Source organism: Lissotriton vulgaris, chromosome 12 (genome assembly GCF_964263255.1).
Source record: "Lissotriton vulgaris chromosome 12, aLisVul1.2, whole genome shotgun sequence".
Classification (NCBI taxonomy): Eukaryota; Metazoa; Chordata; class Amphibia; order Caudata; family Salamandridae; genus Lissotriton; species Lissotriton vulgaris.
Genome location: NC_141700.1, coordinates 609,172,678 through 609,192,763, shown reverse-complemented (window position 1 = coordinate 609,192,763; position 20,086 = coordinate 609,172,678). Strand labels below are relative to the sequence as shown.

The 20,086-nt window shown below is 47.9% G+C and overlaps 1 protein-coding gene across 2 annotated transcripts in view; it reads right to left on the bottom strand.

Annotated features, from left to right (window-relative positions):
• The window catches only part of DHX38 (DEAH-box helicase 38), a 1,070,683-nt gene that overhangs the window by 582,814 nt on the left and 467,783 nt on the right, over positions 1-20,086 (bottom strand). For both annotated transcript variants that reach the window (XM_086945550.1, XM_086945552.1), the window contains exons 10-11: positions 4,807-4,914; positions 4,286-4,401 (exon numbers count right to left, since the gene is read on the bottom strand). In XM_086945550.1, coding sequence (XP_086801676.1) covers positions 4,286-4,401; positions 4,807-4,914 — 224 coding nt within the window. The remainder of the gene's footprint in view (positions 1-4,285; positions 4,402-4,806; positions 4,915-20,086) is intronic.

Genomic DNA, 20,086 nt, shown 5'->3' with positions numbered 1-20,086 from the left:
GAGGGGTTGAGGGTGAGTCAGGGTGTATTATTTCTACCAAAAAGAGAGGAGGCATACGCAGGAACACATCACATATATATTTGTTAGTAAGATAGCTCAGTGGACTACTGCATCCACTGCAGAGATCTCCAATAGTCTAAAAGGTGTACGAATCCCGGCAGGCCCGCTATTCTTTACGTCCTTCTAATCAAGCATATATTGCCAATCATGCTCTCCAGGGCGCACACGTATGTACAGCCACACCCCCTCCAGCTGGCAACCCATATTGTTACACGCAGTCAGAGCCGCGCGTTCGCGTCAAGGCGATATGTAAAGGCCAGGGGGTCTTACAACCTGCCATTTGCTTCAACATACCCGTATTCTGTTTACTAACGTCAGAGGAGTATGACATCACAGACACACGGTACAGTGGCCAACATTAGAGCATGTTTTGTTGTTAAAAGGCCAGCGGGGCTTCTTAATCAGTATTCAGCATCTTTGGCACAGGTATTACAGGTCTGGTAGGTCTGATCATGTCACTTTGCAGCATTTACGAGTTGAGCTGGGGGATGGGGCGGAGCGGGTAAAAAAAAAAAGACGGAGAGAAAGGACTGAATCATGAAATCCCCTGGCTTCAAATCACATAAAAAGATGCCCATGATCATGAAATAATTCGAAATAAACACAGCCACACATTGTGGATAACCGATAAACTGTAAATACAGTTAGTCAGCACATAGTATATCATGAAAACTTTAGCTTCAACCTGCGAGAATGCAAACGACACCTGACATATACCGCCTTGTCCCAACTGAAATACATGGGCCGTGTACATTTAGCATGTATAACAAACATAATATCGAAACATCAGCACCTTGGAATGTCATGACATCTCTTAGAAACAAGTTGCAAATGGCCCATTATATACCGATATTGGTTGGAAGTTGAGGCATGTACACTTATCTAATCCTATATGAAAGAAATAATACCTACTTATAGTATATCATGGCATCTTTTATAAAAAAGCTTGTGTGAATCAGTCCGCCATGTCAAAACTGAATTACACTGCTCATGTACATTCATTTATTATGTATAACAATCATACCAAAAAAGACACCAACATTCAGGCACATCATGGCACCTCTCAATCACAAGCTGCAAGCAGCCAATGAGGGTCGATGGATGACAACTACAACTCCCATGAGCCTTAGGGAAAGATAAAGCGACGGCAGGGGAAGTTACATCACTACGCGGCCCCCAGACAGTCTCTACTTGGGATATTTGAAAAGGCACTGGCTCAAAACATCGGGCATATCTTGTGAGGCCCCACTGACATACCAAAAAAGAAAAAAATGTTGACTATACTTCAGGGTATTTGTAATACTAATTCACTAATGTAATAGTAACGCCTGCTGGAGATGTATGTCATTATGCGCTCCCCAGGCAGAGGCGGCATCGGACACTGGAACACGGACAGTTACACCGGCACATAGTAATTAACCGCAGGCGCTGTGCATCTCACTTTCCCCGCAAAATGGAAAACAGTTAAATATGCACCTTCCCTTCCATTCCAACATTATCGAGAGAAAGGAGCAGGCGCACGTAGGTGTACGGTGAGGGACGCACCTTGAGGCAGTAAGAGAATGAATGAGTGAAGGGAGTTTCTCCCTGGCTATTGCTGAACGCGAGTAAGTGCGTGATGGTACAACTTGTAAAAATGCGACACGGCGGGCAGGGGAGGGGGCGGAGCGGGTAAAATAAACAAACGAGACGGAGGGAAGAGAGGGGAGGGGGGAGGAGAAATGCGACACGGCGGGAAGGGGAGGGGGCGGAGCGGGTTAAATTAAACAAACGAGACGGAGGGAAGAGAGGGGAGGGGGGAGGAGAAATGCGACACGGCGGGAAGGGGAGGGGGCGGAGCGGGTTAAATTAAACAAACAAGACGGACGGAGGAGAGGGGAGGGGGGAGGAGAAATGCGACACGGCGGGAAGGGGAGGGGGCGGAGCGGGTAAAACAAGACGGACGTGCACGCGCTTTTAAGCTCAATGCGCATGCGCATTGAGCTTAAAAGTCACGGGCACTGCAAGGAATCGCCACGATTCCTTGCAGTGGATAAAGAGTGGATAAGCCCCCATAGTCTCGCTTGCTCGATGCGCATGCGCATCGACAGGCGAGACCTAAAAATGCCGCGATTTTTACAAAAATGCCCGCGAAATCGGCATTTTTGTAGAAATCGCGGCATTTTTCGCTATATCCTGGGGGGTCTGCTTTATCCAAAGACATGCACCAGTTGCCCCACACCTGTAGATGATCTACAGACACTGGGGTCAGAGGGTTAAAGCAGCTCGGCTGCAGCTGGCAGTGTGAAGGTCTAGGCTCTTTGTCATTCAGAGCTGACCGGGACTGCGCTCGTTCGCACCTCTTCCTGGCCCACAAGAATGACAATGGGAGCCCTCACCTTGCACATCAACAGGAGGGGAGGGGGGGATGGGTTGTTGTCACAGAGGATGGAGCAGGAATCGGACAGAGCAGTTCTCCTTCGAGTGTAATGTGAAAGGGTTTGCAGTGACAGGAATAGGAACTTCGAGTCTTAGGCCTGTGAGAAGGCTCATTTACTGACCTGGCAAATTTAAACACAGTCAGCAAGTCAATTTGGGAAAGAAACGGAGAAAAATTTAAATTGAAAACAAAAGACACGCTACCTTAAATCTGTTAATATATTTTTTTTAACTCGAATCTTGCATTGCTGAGAGATTATCTGCAGCATGCACACCCGGAACTGTCTATGTGCTTGCACTTCTACTCTAATGTGAATTGTATTAGCAAAATGTCTGACCTTGCTTTAAAGATGTTGCACTAAGTGCTCCATCCATGTACGATTTTTAGCATTGGATCGTAGCAAGCTTCTCCTTAAAGCTGAAGTTTAGTGCAAAAACGCTGGGCTCTCTATGAGCATACTATGAAATCAAGGTTTTATTCTATAGATTAAAGAATTAGCAGAGTGTCAATTTTCCAATTTAAAAAAAGGACTACAGGCCATAGAAGGCAAACAAGCAATGGCACCTTTCTGTACTCCAGGATATGGGTTGAATGGATGAATGAAAGATTGAATAAATGGATAATGAGAGAGGATGGATGGATTGATGAGAGGGGAAGGATGGAGAGAAAATTTAAATAGCTGGATGTATGGGTGGAAGGGTAGCTGGATGATGGATGAGGGGAAAGATGGATGAGGGGAAGGATGGATGATGGATGAAAGGAAGGATGGATGAGGGGAAGGATGGATGGATGAGGGGAAGGATGGATGGATGAGGGGAAGGATGGATGAGAGGAAGGATGGATGGATGAGGGGATGGATAGAGGGGAAGGATGGATGGATGGATGGATGGGTGGTTGAAAGGATGGATGGATGATGAGGGGAAGGATGGATGATGAGGGGAAGGATGGATGGATGGATGGATGATGAGGGGATGTATGGATGGATGTTTGATGAGGGGGTGGGTGAAAGGATGGATGATGAGGGGAAGGGTGGATGGATGATGAGGGAATGGATGGATGATGAGGGGGTGGGTAAAAGGATGGATGGATGATGAGGGGAAGGATGGATGGATGATGAGGGGAAGGATGGATGGATGAAGAGTGGGTGGGTAGATGGATGGAACGGGCATCCGGTGGGATATCAGGTTGTGTTCAAAATACACTGTACTATTTAACGTGCTTACTAATAAAAGGGGCGATAGGTATAGCCATCATTAGTGCAGCAGGTACAGTGGCACCAAGCGCAAAAAAGCAGCGCAAGGGGCTTGTAAATCTGCCCCAAAGTGTCTACATTGTAAAGAAACCAAATATACATAGCTTCACGTTGTTAAATAACTAAAAAAACTAAGATATCTGTGTTTGTTGTAGGAAAAATGGCCACATAAAATGCCGCAAAATTGCCGCTAAATTTCCATATTTGTGCCGCTAAATTTCTATTTTTGTGCCGCTAAATTTGCTATTCCATGCCGCTATATCCTGGGGGGTCTGATTCACGCTGCAAAACTTTAGATAACGTGTGAAACTTTTGCTATAAAACACATTTTGGCCCGGTTTTGTTTTAAATGTTTCTTACATTTCTTTTTTTTTCTTTTAAGGATTTTCCTTAAGTCCTCCAAAGGAAGGTGTGATTCCTTGCACCAGTGGGAGGCTGATGTTTGCAACATACCAGTTTTAAAGATCATCACCAGGCACTGCATATTATACCTGGATAGGGTCCTACCAGTAACAATGCAAGATGCTCGAATAAGTTATGGTTGGTTATCCTACCGGTAATCCACAGTTCCATCTGCTGTTGGGGGTTTTGTCTCAACTTCCTCTTCTTTCTTGATGCCCATAATGTCTCCAAGTTTGGTGCCTGCAAGCTCCCAGTGTTTGTGCTGTGCCTGAAGTCACAATATCAGATGAGTGTCAGTGGAGAGAACGAAATAACTGTCACCAAATCACCAAGAAAAGTCGTAAAAAACACCTTTTGTATGAATGTAGCATAATTTTTCACATTTATGCATTCGTTTATTTTGAATGGAGGTTATGCTCTCCCTCGCACATTTAAATAGTTCCAAGAAATCACAAATTAACATAAAATATGACAAGTTTGTGCGATCTCATGCAACTAGTTATTCAGTCAAATCCTTTGCAGTGCTAAAAGTTTGCACCCTAGCACAGCACTGCTAAGAGGAAATTCGACGAATAGTAACCAGTAGAGTAGCAGAAATAAAAATGGCAACACACAGGGAGGAGGAGTTAGGGAAGTAAGTGCAACAACAAGAGGTACAGTCGTTACACAGTACCTTCTTGCGTTCCTTCTGCTCTCTGTGTTTTCGCACCAGCTGGCTGCCTTTGCGAGCAATTATTGCCAAATCCGAAGTGGGGTCCTTCACAGGAACAATTGGTTCGGGCTGAGAAAAAGACGGAATATTAAACAAACATGCTGCAACTTACACATGAGGAAAAGACACAAGGAGTAGTGAAAGTGCCATTTGGCATTCTCTTTGACAGAACAATTTAACTTGCTAGAGGGAGCACCAAACAACAGTCATCTCATAAATGTATGCAATCACATAGATTTCACCGTCTAACATAAGTGGGTCTCACCCTAGCTGCAACAGTAGGCGGATCTCACCACAGCATTGTACCCTTCTTCTTAAACACCATGTTGGCAACACATCAAAATACATACCTTAATTTCCTGAATAGTTCAACGGGTAGTAGAAAAGGTAATTTATTAGTCACCCCAGCATTCTTAACATATCTCTTTCGACTCAACTAAAGCAGGAACACGGCAGACCTTATTGGCCGCTGTAATCAAGTAATATCCAACCCATCATACCCTACTTAATTAACCCCAACTCCCATGGTGTCCCTTAAACTCTAAGCCCAGTTAATGGGCAGATTTTAAAGGTGCCTTCCTGTGACATTTTCAGAGGGTGGGGCAAGTAATGCTTTTGGCCAGAACACCTGTTATATTCCCTTGGCAGCTCCATAAAGCAACTATCAAAAAGGTAAAACGACGGAGTTGCGACACCAGGCAATTTTAGGCAGGTGAAAAGATCCTAATCTGAATGTTATTCTCTGTAGTGCAACAGCTATTATTGTCAAGAAGTTGATTCTCTATTGAAAAAGTTATGTTCTAATTAAATCTTGATAGGAGAAGCTGTTTAATCAGTGTCTATAACCCAGATTGATGCTGCTAATAATTTTTCGGCAGATCTCGAGCACTGCATGAAGGTTACTAGAAATTAGGAAATACTTGGAGCCTTCCTTCTTAATCTTGATACTATTTTTACTAGCTCATCTATGCATGGAAAATATCTCTGAAATGAAGTCCCACAAAATGCAGTGTTACCCTGCATGTGCTGTCCGTTTCTTTTTTAAGTTTGGGTCCCAGAACTATTTTAAAAGGGGAATTTGTAAGGTCAAAGGATATGCTCTACCTGGATGGCGAGCAGAAGGTCTGTTCAACTTCCTCGGTTCTCCCAGAACTTGGATTAGAGGGACAATTCAGAACTGACTTTTACACAGAGCTGCTCATGAGACTGGTAAGGATTAAGGACAATCAGGTAACAGAGGAGAGAGTGTAGCTGATTTCCATCCATCTGGGGAATGATACTTCCAAACGCTAAGTGAGATTCTTTGAGGTGGAGGCTCCTTTTTATGTCTTTACAAGATGAACAAGTTACTTACCTTCGGTAAAGACTTAGCTGGTAGAGACTGTACACAACTGCAGATTCCATACCTTATAATAATCCCCAGGTGTCAGACTGGATCTGGAATTTTTGGAGCAGTAACCCTACGTGCTGGTAGGTAGTGTCATACACGCCGGAAGTGACGCACACTGTTCCTAAATAGGGGCCACCTTGGCATTCTTATGTCAGTTATTTTTGCAGCTTTCCAAATAAATGGTGTGAAGTCACTTTTAGCACTGACCACTGGTGTGATAAATTAAGGCCTTTACAAGGGTGTTCCCTACACCGTAATCGTTTCGCAGAGTAGGAAGGAGGGGAGTCAGTAAAGAATCTGAAGCTAGCCAGAGTCTCTACCAGATAATGCTTTACTGAAGGTAATGGACCAGCTCATGTGATAGACCCTTCTATCCACAGATTTCTTACCTTAGAATAGATACCCAAGCAATACCTCCCGGGAGGTGGGACTGCGATGCAAATTAGATTAGAAAGTCCTGCAGGCCAAAACAGGCGAAGTGCCTGTCACACAGACCTGACTGTCCAGGTAGTAGTGCTTGGTGAACGTGTGCAGGGAGGACCACAATGCTGCCTGGCAGATGTCCAGGACCTGAATGCCGCACACTAATGCAGTGGTCACAGACTTGGCTCTGGTAGAGTGAGCGAGCAAGCCCTTGGAGGGCTACTTCTTGGCCAATGCGTAGCAGATTTTTTGTTTTTGTTTTGGGAACCTTTATTAGTATTACAAGCATTTACAAGTATGGGCCTACAACCATCCCGGCCAGCCGCTAATCAGAGCAGGAGTACAGCAAGCAATATGGAAAGTTATAGCAGTTCGAAAGCCGGGGTCATAGAAATACCAGGACATAACTTGTGATCAGACGTACAGGTTTGAAATCAGGATTTGAAAGGTTCATTTTCAAATAGGGAACTGAAAAAGAGTGCCGTACAGTCATACATGGTCCTACAATACTGCGCGCAAATCAGGATATCCACAAATAGTACAAATACGAATGAAGTATCGGGGGTAAGATACACAAATCAGGAGAAATGCAGGCACAAACCCGGTACGTAGCAAGTCCAAACCCCACCCCTGAAAAACAAAACTGTTAGAAATGGCTATTTCTGGTAGGCTAAGGCTGACGCCAAAGCTAGGCAGAAACCACCATTCTAGTCAGGGCAAGGAAGTCACACGCCAAGATAACCCCTGCGCACCCCCTTGGTAGCTTGGCTCAAGCAGTAAGGCTAAACTCGGAGGCAATGTGTAAAGCATTTGCGCCAGCGCACAACAGCAACAACATACTAGGCACACCACAAAAAGAGACTCCACACAAGGTTATTATAAAAATAACTTTTGTATTTTAAAAACATATCAGATAAAATCACACATATACATTGTGCCAACTGGCACAGGCAATATTCACAGGGATTATGTACACCAGACAGGGCCACAAGGGCGCCTGTCAGAATCAGATATAGTACTTCTAGATAAAATGTAGAATGTAAAATCACTACTAGAATAAAGAATAAAGGTAACATAAAATAATAATCAAAGATAACAACCAGTAACCACTGGTAACAGGAACTAGGACCTTACTAGGACCACCTGTACTAAGAAAGGAGAACCACCTAAGTATCACACAGCATTTAGGGGTCTAAGAAAGAATACATTACTCATGATGCAATAAACCAACATTCAGAGGAGTAGAAAAGACAACCACCTAAGTATCACTCAGCGTTTAGGGGTCTAGGAAAAGAACACATTACCCATGATGCAATAACCTACATTCAGAGGAGTATTAAAGAGAAACACATGATGCCTAAAGCATTCAGAGGTGTTAAGAATAAAGCACATGATGCAATAAAATACATTCAGGGGTGCAGCGCAAGAAGACACATGATGACTAAGCATTCAGAGGTGCAGCGCAAGAAGAAAAACACAATGCATAAACCTACACATTCAGAGGTGCATAATAAATCAATAGCGCAAAAACTCGCATTAGCAATAACTATTAAAAAGCATAGAAATCACATTGCGCCAATACTACATAAGCCACTACCTGTGGCAGTCCCTAGGCCAACTGGCCTTGTGGGGCAAAGATGCCCTGAGTCCAAAGTCAGGGTGCGCTGCCATGCAGCGCCAGTTTCAAAAGTACAAAAAAAGCCTAAACGTGGCAGGTGCCCACTACTTGCTGGGCACCTGGGCATCACACAAAACCTAAACGGTGCAGCTGCCCACTAATTGCTGGACAGCTGAGAATCAAACTGCGCCAGGTTGGAGCCACACAGGCTCTGACATTAACTGTGCACCCAGCGTTGGAGTCCCCCCTCTGGGGACTCGAAATCAACAAAATGGCGCCAAGAGCCTCGAGGGCTCTAAACAAACACTGCGGCCAAATGCTGAAGCCACACAGGCTCTGGGCATATCGCCCATGCCCCAGACGTTGGAGCCACACAGGCTCTGAATCACTGTGGGCCTCGTTGGGAGTCCCTCACGGGGGACTCGGCATTAAAAGGGCATGGCCCGAAGCCCTCTCCAGGCTCTACACATGTTGGGGCGGCCCACTGCCATCCGGGGCCGCCCTGTCTCTGCCTCACCCCCGGCGCTGCCAGCAACATCATGGAGCTCTAAAACCCTATATGGGTCAAAGGAGGAGCGGCCCGCTGCCACGGGGCCGCTCAAATGCTGCCTTCCTCCATCGCAACCACTAGGACCAGCCGCCCTCTCTGGAGCTCCACTCACCGGAGTCTTCTGGGCCTGACGGCGGTCTCCGCTGGGCACCGTTCAGCGGCGGGTCTCCTCCTCACAATGGAGCCCCGCCTTCTCCTTCCGCCGTCGTCCTTCCGAGTGGAGCCGCCAGGCTCCCGATCCACTTCTCCTCCGGGGCGCCTCTCTTTCCTCGGGGCTCCCTCAGCACACGGGAGCCCCTCTATTGACTGCAGCATCTCCGGTCTCCCTCACGACACGGGAGACCGGAAGGCAAACACCATGGCTTCCCTTTTCCTCCCCCGGGCTGCGGGGGCGGGACTTCCGGCCGGCCGCGAAGGGATTGGCCGGCCGGCCAGGTACTTCCGGGTCGCCGCGGGCAGCGCGGCGGCCCTCGCTAGGCAGGCAGGCGGGCAGGCAATCAAAATATCGGTGTGGGCAGTCGATCCAAAAAACGGCACATAAGCGAGGTGGGCACTCGTAGACCAAACAACGATCTAGCGGGGCAAATCCACGCCGGGTGGGCATCGGCTCCCAACAATAAAGCGCTCCTAGCGCTAAACACGATCCACAGCGCTACGGGCAGAAAACGAAGCGCTCTTCCAGGGCTGCAAGCGCCAAAGCGCTCCCAAGGCGCTGCGGGGCAGAACAGAACGCTCTCAAGCGTAGGGGCACAGACAGGCCCCCAGGGATGGCCCCATCAGCAACTAGAGCCCCAGTAACAGGGCACATCCAAGGGAAAGCGCCTCCCAGGCGCTAGGGTCCAGGAAAGCGCACAAGTCCACCAGTCCCTCAGCAGTCCAGGACCTCAGCAGTCCAGGGGAGGGAGCAGCAGAGCCCCCAGCAGGAAAAGTCCATCAGAGGTCCAGGGGATGGGCAGGGCCCAGGGATTCCCCTGGGCCCCAGCAGCAGCATGCCCCTGGCAGATTCAAGTCAGAAACAAGAACCTTTTGGAAGGGGGCACAGCCCCTTCTTATACACAGAAAAGCCTTTGAAGTCCTTTGAAGTCCTTTGAAGTAGGCAGTGTGAGAACCAGCCAGAACTGGTTACAGGGAAGTCCCTTCAGTATCAGGGACAGAGGTGTCAGTCGCCCAGCGGGAGGTGGAGCCAGCTTTGTAGTTAGGCAGGCACAGCCCTTCACTATCAGGTGCCATCTCCTCCCACTTCCCTGGCAGCAGATGCTGCCTTTTATCCATGGGCTGACTTCAGACAACCTCCTGGGCTCTCTAGCCCCCGTCATCCTCAAACCAGACAGTCAATCCACAAGCAGGCCCAGGCACTCTGGGCCAGGCTCACCAGCCAATCACACGCCAGCACCAACTTACACAAATATGCCAACTTCCAAAAGTAGTACTTCCAGACTAGACACAGTCATGCCGCATACATCATTTTGCAGCATTCATTCTCACGAGTTCATACATACCAAACTCGCCCCTGCACTCCCCACACATCAGGAACTACCATGGGCATACATATTCCCCATTCATTCCTTTGGGAGGGCAGGTCCCTCACCACTCATTCACAGAGAGCTCAAGCACTTAACACTGTACCACAGTGAAAAAGTGCGCAGAGGCCTAAAATCACCAACAGCAGGTTCCATAAACAGGCTAGGAAAAAGCAAAAAGTCAAGGGGTGAACCTGCCCAACGGGCCGGGTCCAACAAAAACATACTGCAGGGATCATGAACGACGACGACACTTAAGAGAAAAAAGACTAAAGGGCCATAGAAACAAATACTGAACAAATACTGAACAAACACCATCCCCCCAACCCCCCACCCTGCACTCCCGCAGAAGGCCATGGCCTACCCCCCCCCCCACCCCAGCAGCGTGCCTGTCGCCCTATTGGAGACCCGAAATATAGAAAAGAGAGAGAAAAAGAAAAAGTATAAGCGGAGGAGGGCCCTCGGTCTCACCGCCCGACCCCGCCCTTCACCCCTACACCCAGGAAAATCCCAGAAGCAAAGTAGAATATCAATGGAGATCACCAAGCCCCAGCCACAACAGCAATGGAATCCCGGTCAAACATGCCCAATGCTCCGTCAGTCGACAATAAGGCCACTAGACTCTGAACCATATCATCCCTGGCCTTGTCTAGCAATGGTACCGCCAGATGTCCACTCGTCAATCGGTATACAGAGCAGCCTGGAGGGTCCAAACGATCCGGGCGGGTCAGGCCGGAGCGTAGCCACAGAAAAGTACAGCAACCCAAACCCATCAGAGTATATACAGCAGAAATCCGGTAGTGTCGATGTTGACCCCGGGAGCTTCCCAAAGTCCATACACAGTAGTACCATCCAGGAAAGGAGAGTCACACAGTCCGGCAAGCACCACGACATCGCCGGGGCAGTCCGATAAGGAAAACGGTGTTGCTTCCCCAGCCGCCAATTGAACATGTGCCCCGAAGAGACCCTCACGTGTACAACCATGTCGGCCAGAGCGGTCACAGGAACCGGGTCTTTCGGCGGCTCCCGGTACCTAGGCGGAGCAGGGACTCTTCCCGTGGACATAGTTGCGGGCACTTCGGCACTCCCTTGGGATCGACCTGTGGCCGTTAGGGACGGCGAGACAGCAATGGCGGCCATTCTTCTACCCAGGTCCCGAGCATTACAGATCAGGGTCTTGTGCAAAATCGTTAGGGCAGCCAATACGTCCATGGATGTGGGCTCTTGTGCACGCCGCCAGCATCCCGACCACATCCGTATGGCAGCCGTCCGACCTGGACATGGTCCGTAGAGGAGGGCGCCAGCCGCCATCTTAGTCAGTTCGGCCCGTCCCTCTTCACCTCGCCTCAGGGACCAGGCCCCAATTCAGGGCACTGCGGGATGCACAACCGGGACTCAAAACTGTGAGGCGGGCTCCCCGGGGGAAAGTCACCAAAAGGCTAAACAAAATCCCTGCCGCTCCCCGGGAGCCGCCCGCCTATTTCGGGAGCAATCCTTGGTTATGCCCGGGCAGAGAGATTGGGGAGGGGGCCAGGATTCATGCACCCCCTCCGACGCTGCTTCGCCACGCAGCCCCTCGAGGCTCACCGCCAAGTGGACCGGGCCATCACTGCCATCGGCGGCCCTTCAAGTCAACGGCACCCTCCGACCGACTCCTCACCGCCACCAGCGGCCGTTGTTGTTGCAGTCGCGGCCGGCAGCACGTCTAAATCAACGCCCCGGATTCATCACCACGGGGGCCGCAGAGCAGTCGGGGACAGTTCTCCGGGTCTGCTGCACGTAGGAGCCTCAGGAGCAGACGGTAAGTGATCGTTCTCCTTCTCCTATTTAAATACGCCTTCGTGGCTCAGGATAAGTGCCAGGATATATGTGTGGGGCGAAAGGGCTCAAGGAGCTGAGCGACTATGCGGCCATTTCGGATGCCTGCTTCTGCGTAGCAGATCTTAATGCACAGGACAATCTATTGCATGATGTTTTTCTTCTGCCTTCCCTTTTTTGGTCCCAAACAGCCCACGAAGAGATGATTGTCCATCCAGAATTCTCTTATACAGTCACGGTCAATGCTCTTTTTGGATCCAGAAGGTGGAGTCTCTCCTCCTCTTTGGAGGGATGAGGTGGAGCAAGGAAAGTGGGCAGGCGATGTTCTGACCTACATGAAATGGGAGTCACAACCTTTGGAAGGAAGGAGGCACGTGTCCGGAGATCAGCTTGTCCGGATAGAAGGTGGTATAGGAAGGGTGCACAGAGAGGGCCTGTAATTCGCTGACCCTCCTGGCAGATGGTATGGCCACTAAGAAAGTCAGAGTGCCTTGGAGGGCAACTGCGGAAAAGCTTGAATAGTATACTCAGGAGCGAATTGAGAACCAAATTGAGGTCCCACTGAGGCAATATAAATGGTGTAGGGGGAAACATATGTGCAAGCCTTTAAGGAACCTAGCCACTAAGGATGACCTAAAGAGAGAAGGTTTTCCAGCAACAGCAAAAAATGCAGAGGTGGCAGAAAGTTAACACTTTACTCTGTCAGGAGCAGAGTCCTGTTGAGCCAAGGATAATGCAGACAATTTAATTTTAGATAGAGGATCAGAAAGGGAGTCAATGTTGTGCGAAGTCACCATGACACAAACTTGTCTTAACAGCAAGCGTATACAGACTTGTTGGAGGGACACTTGTCTGCCAGAATAACTTTACAGACTTTGGGATGACAGTCAAAAGCCGTCAACTGTCGCCACTCAATCTCCACATATGTAGGTGGAGAGTGAGCAGGTTCGGGTGCAGAACCCTCCCCTGTTGCTGCGATAGGAGATACTCTCTAAGAGGCAGTCTGGCTGGACAACCGATGCTCATACTCAACAGCTTTGGATACCAGACTCTCCATGGCCAATCCAGAGCCACAAGAATGACTTGAGCCCGACTGTTTCTGATCTTTTTGAGAACTCTGGGCAGGAGTAGTATTAGCGGAAAGGCGTACAGGAGGACAGAACTCCACTTGAGACTAAAAGCATCTCTGAGTGAGAGCGGCCTTGGAAACTCCAGCACACAAAATTGCTGACACTGCACTTCATGGCAGTGGCGAACAGATCTAGCCAAGGCTCTCACCACAGCTGAAAGAGACCTTGCAGCACCTCCAGATGGAGACACTTTTCATAATCCGCTAGGCATCTGTGGCTGAGTTAGTCTGGTCTGGCATTCAGAGAGCCACAGACACCAGGCCTCTTGACAGAGGGTGCACAACTTCATCCCGCCATGTTTGTTACAATACCACATGATGGTGGTGTTGTCAGTGAAAACCTGCAACATTCTTTCTTTGATCGAAGGAAGAAATGTTTTCAGTGGCAAGTGAATCGCCAGAAACTCCAACAGGTTAATGTGGCAATCCGACACCACCAAAGAGCAGGACCCTCTGATCTCCAACCCTCCTGGCTTGCCATAGTCGCCCAGTAGTGATGCATCTGTCACTACAATCAGCTCTGGTTGTGGAAGGGACCGAGGGTAGCCACTGTAGGAAGCTGGCTCTGTATATACTTTACCAAAGTAAGTTATAGTGTGCACTCCGCCCAGTGGATCACCAGAGGTACAGCAGACGCTAAATTAGACCATCTCTAACAACTCTATCTGTGGTAGTGTTATCAACCTGTTAGGCTTATCAGGAGGGTGTGTTAAGCATTTATTGTATTCACTCAATCAAGACTGATAGCACACTCAGACAGAATCCACACCAATTTTAAGTAAGTATAAAAAGGTATACTTATGTTTTATTTCTAGAACCAAGCAGAACTTGGCACAGTTAGGTAAAATATGCTTTCAAATTAAATGCTGTACACAGGAATGCAATTGTTGATGACAGTGGAATCGTTACAGGTTTGTATTTGCATTCGAAACCGTTTAGAATACACAGAAATTACTTTAGGTTACTTTTAGATTACTTTTCAGTCACTATGACAATGAGCGATGATATGCCGAGATACCACACAATGGGTCTTACAAAATACAGGCAAGTACAACAGTTTTGGATTTAAAGCAAAGTTACTTTCTTTTCCAAACAAAAGTCAGGTCAACACAACCTTTTTGAGACAAATATAACATTGGTTCCTAAGGGAGAAAAGGTTGTTATTGGTTTGCAGGTAAGTAAACGACCTGAAAGAATAGCTTTTGGGGTTTAGAACCAAGGTCACTCAAATCGCACCACCAGCGGCAATAGGGCAGAAGGTACACAGTGTAAGGGCGCTATGTTAGCCAAAGGTGCTAGGGGACCTAGTCGGGACCTATGGGTCCCTTCCTTGGGGAAGTACACCCCATAGTATGCCACCCTCCAGTGGGAGGGGAGCATGAGCCTCTCTCCGATTGGCTAGGTCCCCCCAGCTTCAAGATGGAGGGGACTGAGATGGGTGCTTCAGCTCGTCTTTCCCACCGGAGCGTTGGGATTGGCAAAGGTGGCCACATCTCTCCTCCTAACCTGTTTTTCCCGCCAATTCTCTGCCCAAAGTGAGAGTCAGAACTAGTAGGAGCCTGTTGCTGGGGCAGCAAAAGGCAGGGTCAGCTAACAAAGGCAGCATGTCTTTGAAGCTTCCTCTTAGTGGACCCAGCCCATCCTGGGGGAGGAGGCATGTCACCTCTGCCCAGGATGGGCTTTGATTCTGGATCCAGAGAGCAGAGGCCATCTACCCAGGGGTCCAAAAACCTGTCTGGTGGTGGAAAATAGCTGGTAGCCATTCAGGATTAAACCAGTGCTGGTCGTTTTTAAATGATTCAGAAAAGGGGGTGGTGATGAACAGAGTGTCTGAATTAAGCAGACCACTCTTACCCAGTCCAAAGATCAGGGCTTGATCCATCACCGTTATTTATCTCACTGCACCATCCCAGCTCAGAACCTGGCTATATGCAAATCAGTCTGTCCCTGGCCCAGTGCATCATGGGAACAGGGCAGACTAAACTACCAAGCCAATTCTTCACCAGAAAGGAGACAAGCTACCGGGGACCGGTTTCTGGCATTTCAGCCGTCTTCGGCCCGGCTTGCTTGAATCCTGATGGTGCAGTGAGCAAGGGACTCACATCTGAGTATACCCTTCCACGCAAACGGTGGACAAAATGATTCAGAAAAGGGGGTGGTGATGGACAGAGTATCTGAATTAAGCAGACCACTCTTACCCAGTCCAAAGATCAGGGCTTGATCCATCACCGTTATTTATCTCACTGCACCATCCCAGCTCAGAACCTGGCTATATGCAAATCAGTCTGTCCCTGGCCCAGTGCATCATAGGAACAGGGCAGACTAAACTACCAAGCCAATTCTTCACCAGAAAGGAGACAAGCTACCGGGGACCGGTTTCTGGCATTTCAGCCGTCTTCGGCCCGGCTTGCTTGAATCCTGATGGTGCAGTGAGAAAGGGATATACCACAAAAGAGTATCAGAGGGTCAAAAGTACGACAGGCAAATATTGAGGACAGTGAAGGTGAAACGCTCCCACTAGCCATATAACTGGAAAAGAGATGGTATTAGAAGTGCCAGATCAAGATCGGTGTCTGGTCTCTGGCACCCATCAGTCACCACTCGGAACCGCCCTTCATCATTTGGGGCTCCGAGGACCAACACTGTACTAGATCTTGTTTCTCTAGCAGAAAGAAATTAGCCTTCCTGTTAGTCAGTATATGTTGGTATTAGGGTCAGAAACGCGTGTGTCGGTAGAGTAACTGACGGGGTAAAAAGAGTGTGCAGTGCAAGGGAATACCAAGAAAGTAAAGAGGGTGAATAAAATTGGTTTAAGGAGCAACAAAATAATTTTAATAGGGTATAGCTCCTACCACCAATGTTAAAAAATAGCCAAGACAGGGAAAACTAATAAGCTGTCTAGTGATGTAACGTGGTCGACATGTTTCAGCAAATCCGGCCAATAGCCTTGCTTTCTTCAGGACCTTAGATATACCGCTACTGCAAACAGAAAAAACCCCAAATGTGACAAAAGTGTTTAAAAGTGAGTGAAAGAATAGTACTGGAACAACATTGATATTTAAATGTCACCTGGACCTCTAGGTATGTTTGTTCCAAGTCTTCTCACACAGTCAGCGATGGACTGAAATAAAAATGCATGGCATGAGCATATCCCTCAGCACCTGTCCAAAATAAGCCTTCTTTTGCACCTGTTGCAGTCATCAACATAGGTGAAGTTCGTGTCTCAAGAATCCGAACAAACACACTGAACGAACTAGTGTATAACAATTGTGGTAGAAATTGAAACTTTTCAAGTTTCACAAAATACTTCTTACCTGGTTAGTGAGAAGTATAGACCTCACCCCACCTGGCTGCGGCTCAGGACTTTAGTGAAGCACCGCTCTGTAAAGGTGAATAAATTCAAATTCTAGAATCACCCACCAAGAAGTGCCAATAACAGATCTATATGAGCTGTAAAATACTATCCTCAGTATGTAACTAAGGCATGCACGCATTCTAGCAAAGTATAAGGGGCGGTATCTAGGATGTTGTATCCGCTTTCAATGCAGGGTTCATGGAATAGTGATTATAGATCAACCGCTGTCATAATACTGTTGTAAGCGCACATTGATGTACAAATCCTTCCAGTACGCTCATAGTCTGAAATCGTTATACTGAGTTTCAAGGAAGCTGCTCACAAACTGGGAGTACAAAGGAGCCCCACTTACGAGACTGATTCTATTCGAGTAGTTACGCATCGCATGCCTCGCGGTGAGGAAACGAAGCAAGCCTGACTCGAACAACTGCTCTACAGAGGGACGTGTGCTGTAATTGCATTGTTTCGACAGACAAACACCAAAAACACTCACCTAACCGTCGGTACTCCTAAGCGGCATCTGTTCCGTCTGGGGAGGTACCGGCGGTTTGTTTTGGTTGGTTTTATCATACTATCCCCAATTGGTCGGAACGGTCACGTGACGCGCCAATGGTGTACGTCAGGCGTCTGTGATGTTCCAGGCAATATGAGTGGCTATGCCTACGGGCAGGTTATCCAATGACGCGCTAGCACGATGTTGTTATGGTGAGATGTAAACAACATGTGTTAGACAGTCGGCAAAGTTGCCGATTTGGTTTCCGCGATGGACTTATTTCAAAGCCTAAAACACTAGTGATTTGATATGACTGAGCCCAAGAGCTAGCGCCAACGTCCTGGTGAGATCTAAATACAATACATAAACACTGTGCAGAATTACCGATCTGACTTAGGCAGAGGAGACTTACATCGATGCCCAAATGTAGAATAGTGTGAAACGTGTCATGATACTAAGCCCAACGGCTAGCATCAAAACCAATGATTTAAGCACAGTTAATAGAAAATTGTCGGCTAGATCTGTGTGCTAGGTAAGGTTTTGTAACAGATTCTCATGACCACATATATCTTTCATACATCTCTCAGGAGGAGTAAGTATCAAAGCAAGGACCAGGGAATGTCATCATTTAACCCCGTTTGATCGGTTCCAAGCTTCAACACCCATTTCTGTTCTTTCTTATGAAGGAAATGACTCACGTTGGTGATGTGAGAAGGAATGAACGGTTTCTCCAGGACTGTCCATTTGAATGACGTAGGTGAGTGATTTTGAATGATAAAATGGGTAGTGAGTTTGGTGGCCTGTCTGTTACAGTTGATGGTACTTCTGTGTTCAGATAGCCTCACCTTGATCTTCCGGGTGGTCATCCCCACATACCTAAGCCCACAGGGACAGGTGATAAGATAGATTAATTTGTCACTGTTACAGTTCGTGAACCTCACCTGCCTCCAGGGCCTAGAAGTCCCGATGTCAACCTCTGTGGTTTTGGACGTTTGAGCACATGATTGGCATGCGCCACAGGGGTGGTGGCCAGACACTGGGGGTAGATCCCAAAGGGTACCTACCGCTCTAGGAGTCTCATCAAGCGGTCTGGTATGTACCATTCTGTCCCGCAAATTGGGTCCTCTCTTAAAAGAGAACAACGGTTGTAGGATAGAGTGGGGTCCTGAATTTAAGATTGACCAACGTTTCTTTACTGCTTTTTTGATACTATGGGACAATGTACCAAAAGTATGTACAAAGGTCAGCCTTTCAAGAGGTGCTTTTGGAGTGGTAGATTCCAACAATGCTGCCCGGTTGTTGTTGCTGGCCCGTTTCATGGCACGGTGTACCAGACGGGGAGGATATTTCCTTTTGACTAGCCGGTCTTTAAGTGCAGTGGAGTGTGTCCTGAAGGCAGTGTCCGTGGAACAGTTTCTTTGGACCCGCAGAAACTGCCCAAATGGCAGATTGTCCCGTAAGGACTTAGGATGGTGACTGTCGTACAACAAAAGGGAGTTTCTGGACATAGGCTTTCTATACAACTCGGACTGCAATCCCGTAGCAGTGGCCTTAATCATCAGATCAAGAAAGGCCAAACTGTTATCGCCAATCTCTATGGTAAAGCGTAAAAAAGCATTTCTGCTGTTCAGCCATCCCAAGAAGTCCTGGCAACTATCTCTGGAGCCCCGCCATATCACCAATATATCGTCGATATATCGTTTCCAAGTTCTTATCTGTTCAAAGTATGGGTTGGACTCATTCAGGACAAACCGTTGTTCGAAGTAGTGTACGTAGAGGTTTGCCAAGCTGGGGGCATAAACGCTCCCTATACTGGTTCCAGACACTTGTAGGTATATATTGTCTTCGAACTTGAAGACATTTTTCTTCATGGCTAAGGTAGCACAGGCCATAATAAAATGTACCGGAGTGATGGTGTCTCTCTCGGTGGTGTCAAGTAGGGAATGAATGACTTCCAAGGTTTCGTCCTGAGGTATGGAGGTGTATAGAGCCTCTACATCGAACGAGACCAGCAGGTCAGTAGTGATGTCAAAGTCCAGGTCCGGCAGTAGACGTAAGACGTCAGTGGTATCTTTAAGGTAGGTGGGCATTGTTTGGACCATAGGGCGTAGAAAGTGGTCAACAAACGTGGACAGGGGTTCTAAGATAGACCCAATGCCCGAGATGATAGGTCTACCTGGTGGCGGGCGTTTCTCCTTGTGCACTTTCGGTAAAATGTAGAAGTAAGGGGTCACTGGATGTTCAGTGTTAAGGAATCTGGCCTCTGATTCAGTTACCCATCCTTCATTAAGTGCCTCTTCTGTCATATTTCGAATCGTCCTTTGTAGGTCTGCCGTGGGATCCTGATCCAAGAGGCGATAAGATCTTGCATCGCTCAGTTGCCGAAGGCATTCGGCTCTGTACGTCTCAGTGTCGAGGATGACGATGGCCCCGCCCTTATCGGCTGGTTTTATAGTTATCGACTTGTCAGCTGATAAAGATTTGAGGGCCTGGTGCTCAGCTTTAGGGAGATTGCAGAATGTTTTATCATCATGTTTGAACAGCTCATCGATGTCCCTTTCAATAGCCTGTTCCAAAGCCAAGACGTTAGCTGGCATAAGATGAGTGGGTGGATTGAAGGTCGATTTGGGTCTTAGTCCAGTGTTGGTCATTGCTTCCTCTTGGTCTGATTTCTCTTTATCAATGAAAAAGAAGTGTAGTCGCACCTTTCTGATGAATTTAGCCAGTTCTAATCGGGTTTCAAAGTGTTCATTCCGATATGTGGGAACAAAACCCAAGCCTCTATTGAGGGCCGTTTGTTCAATCTGGGTGAGAGTGCGACTGCTCAGATTGATCGTGATGCTGTCTCCGTGGGGGTTTGTTCTTTGTTCCTGGCCGTGGTGCTCAGTAAGTTCCGAGTCGAGCTCGTTGTTGGTGGTGAGTTGAACTGCACTTGGGGTTGTGCT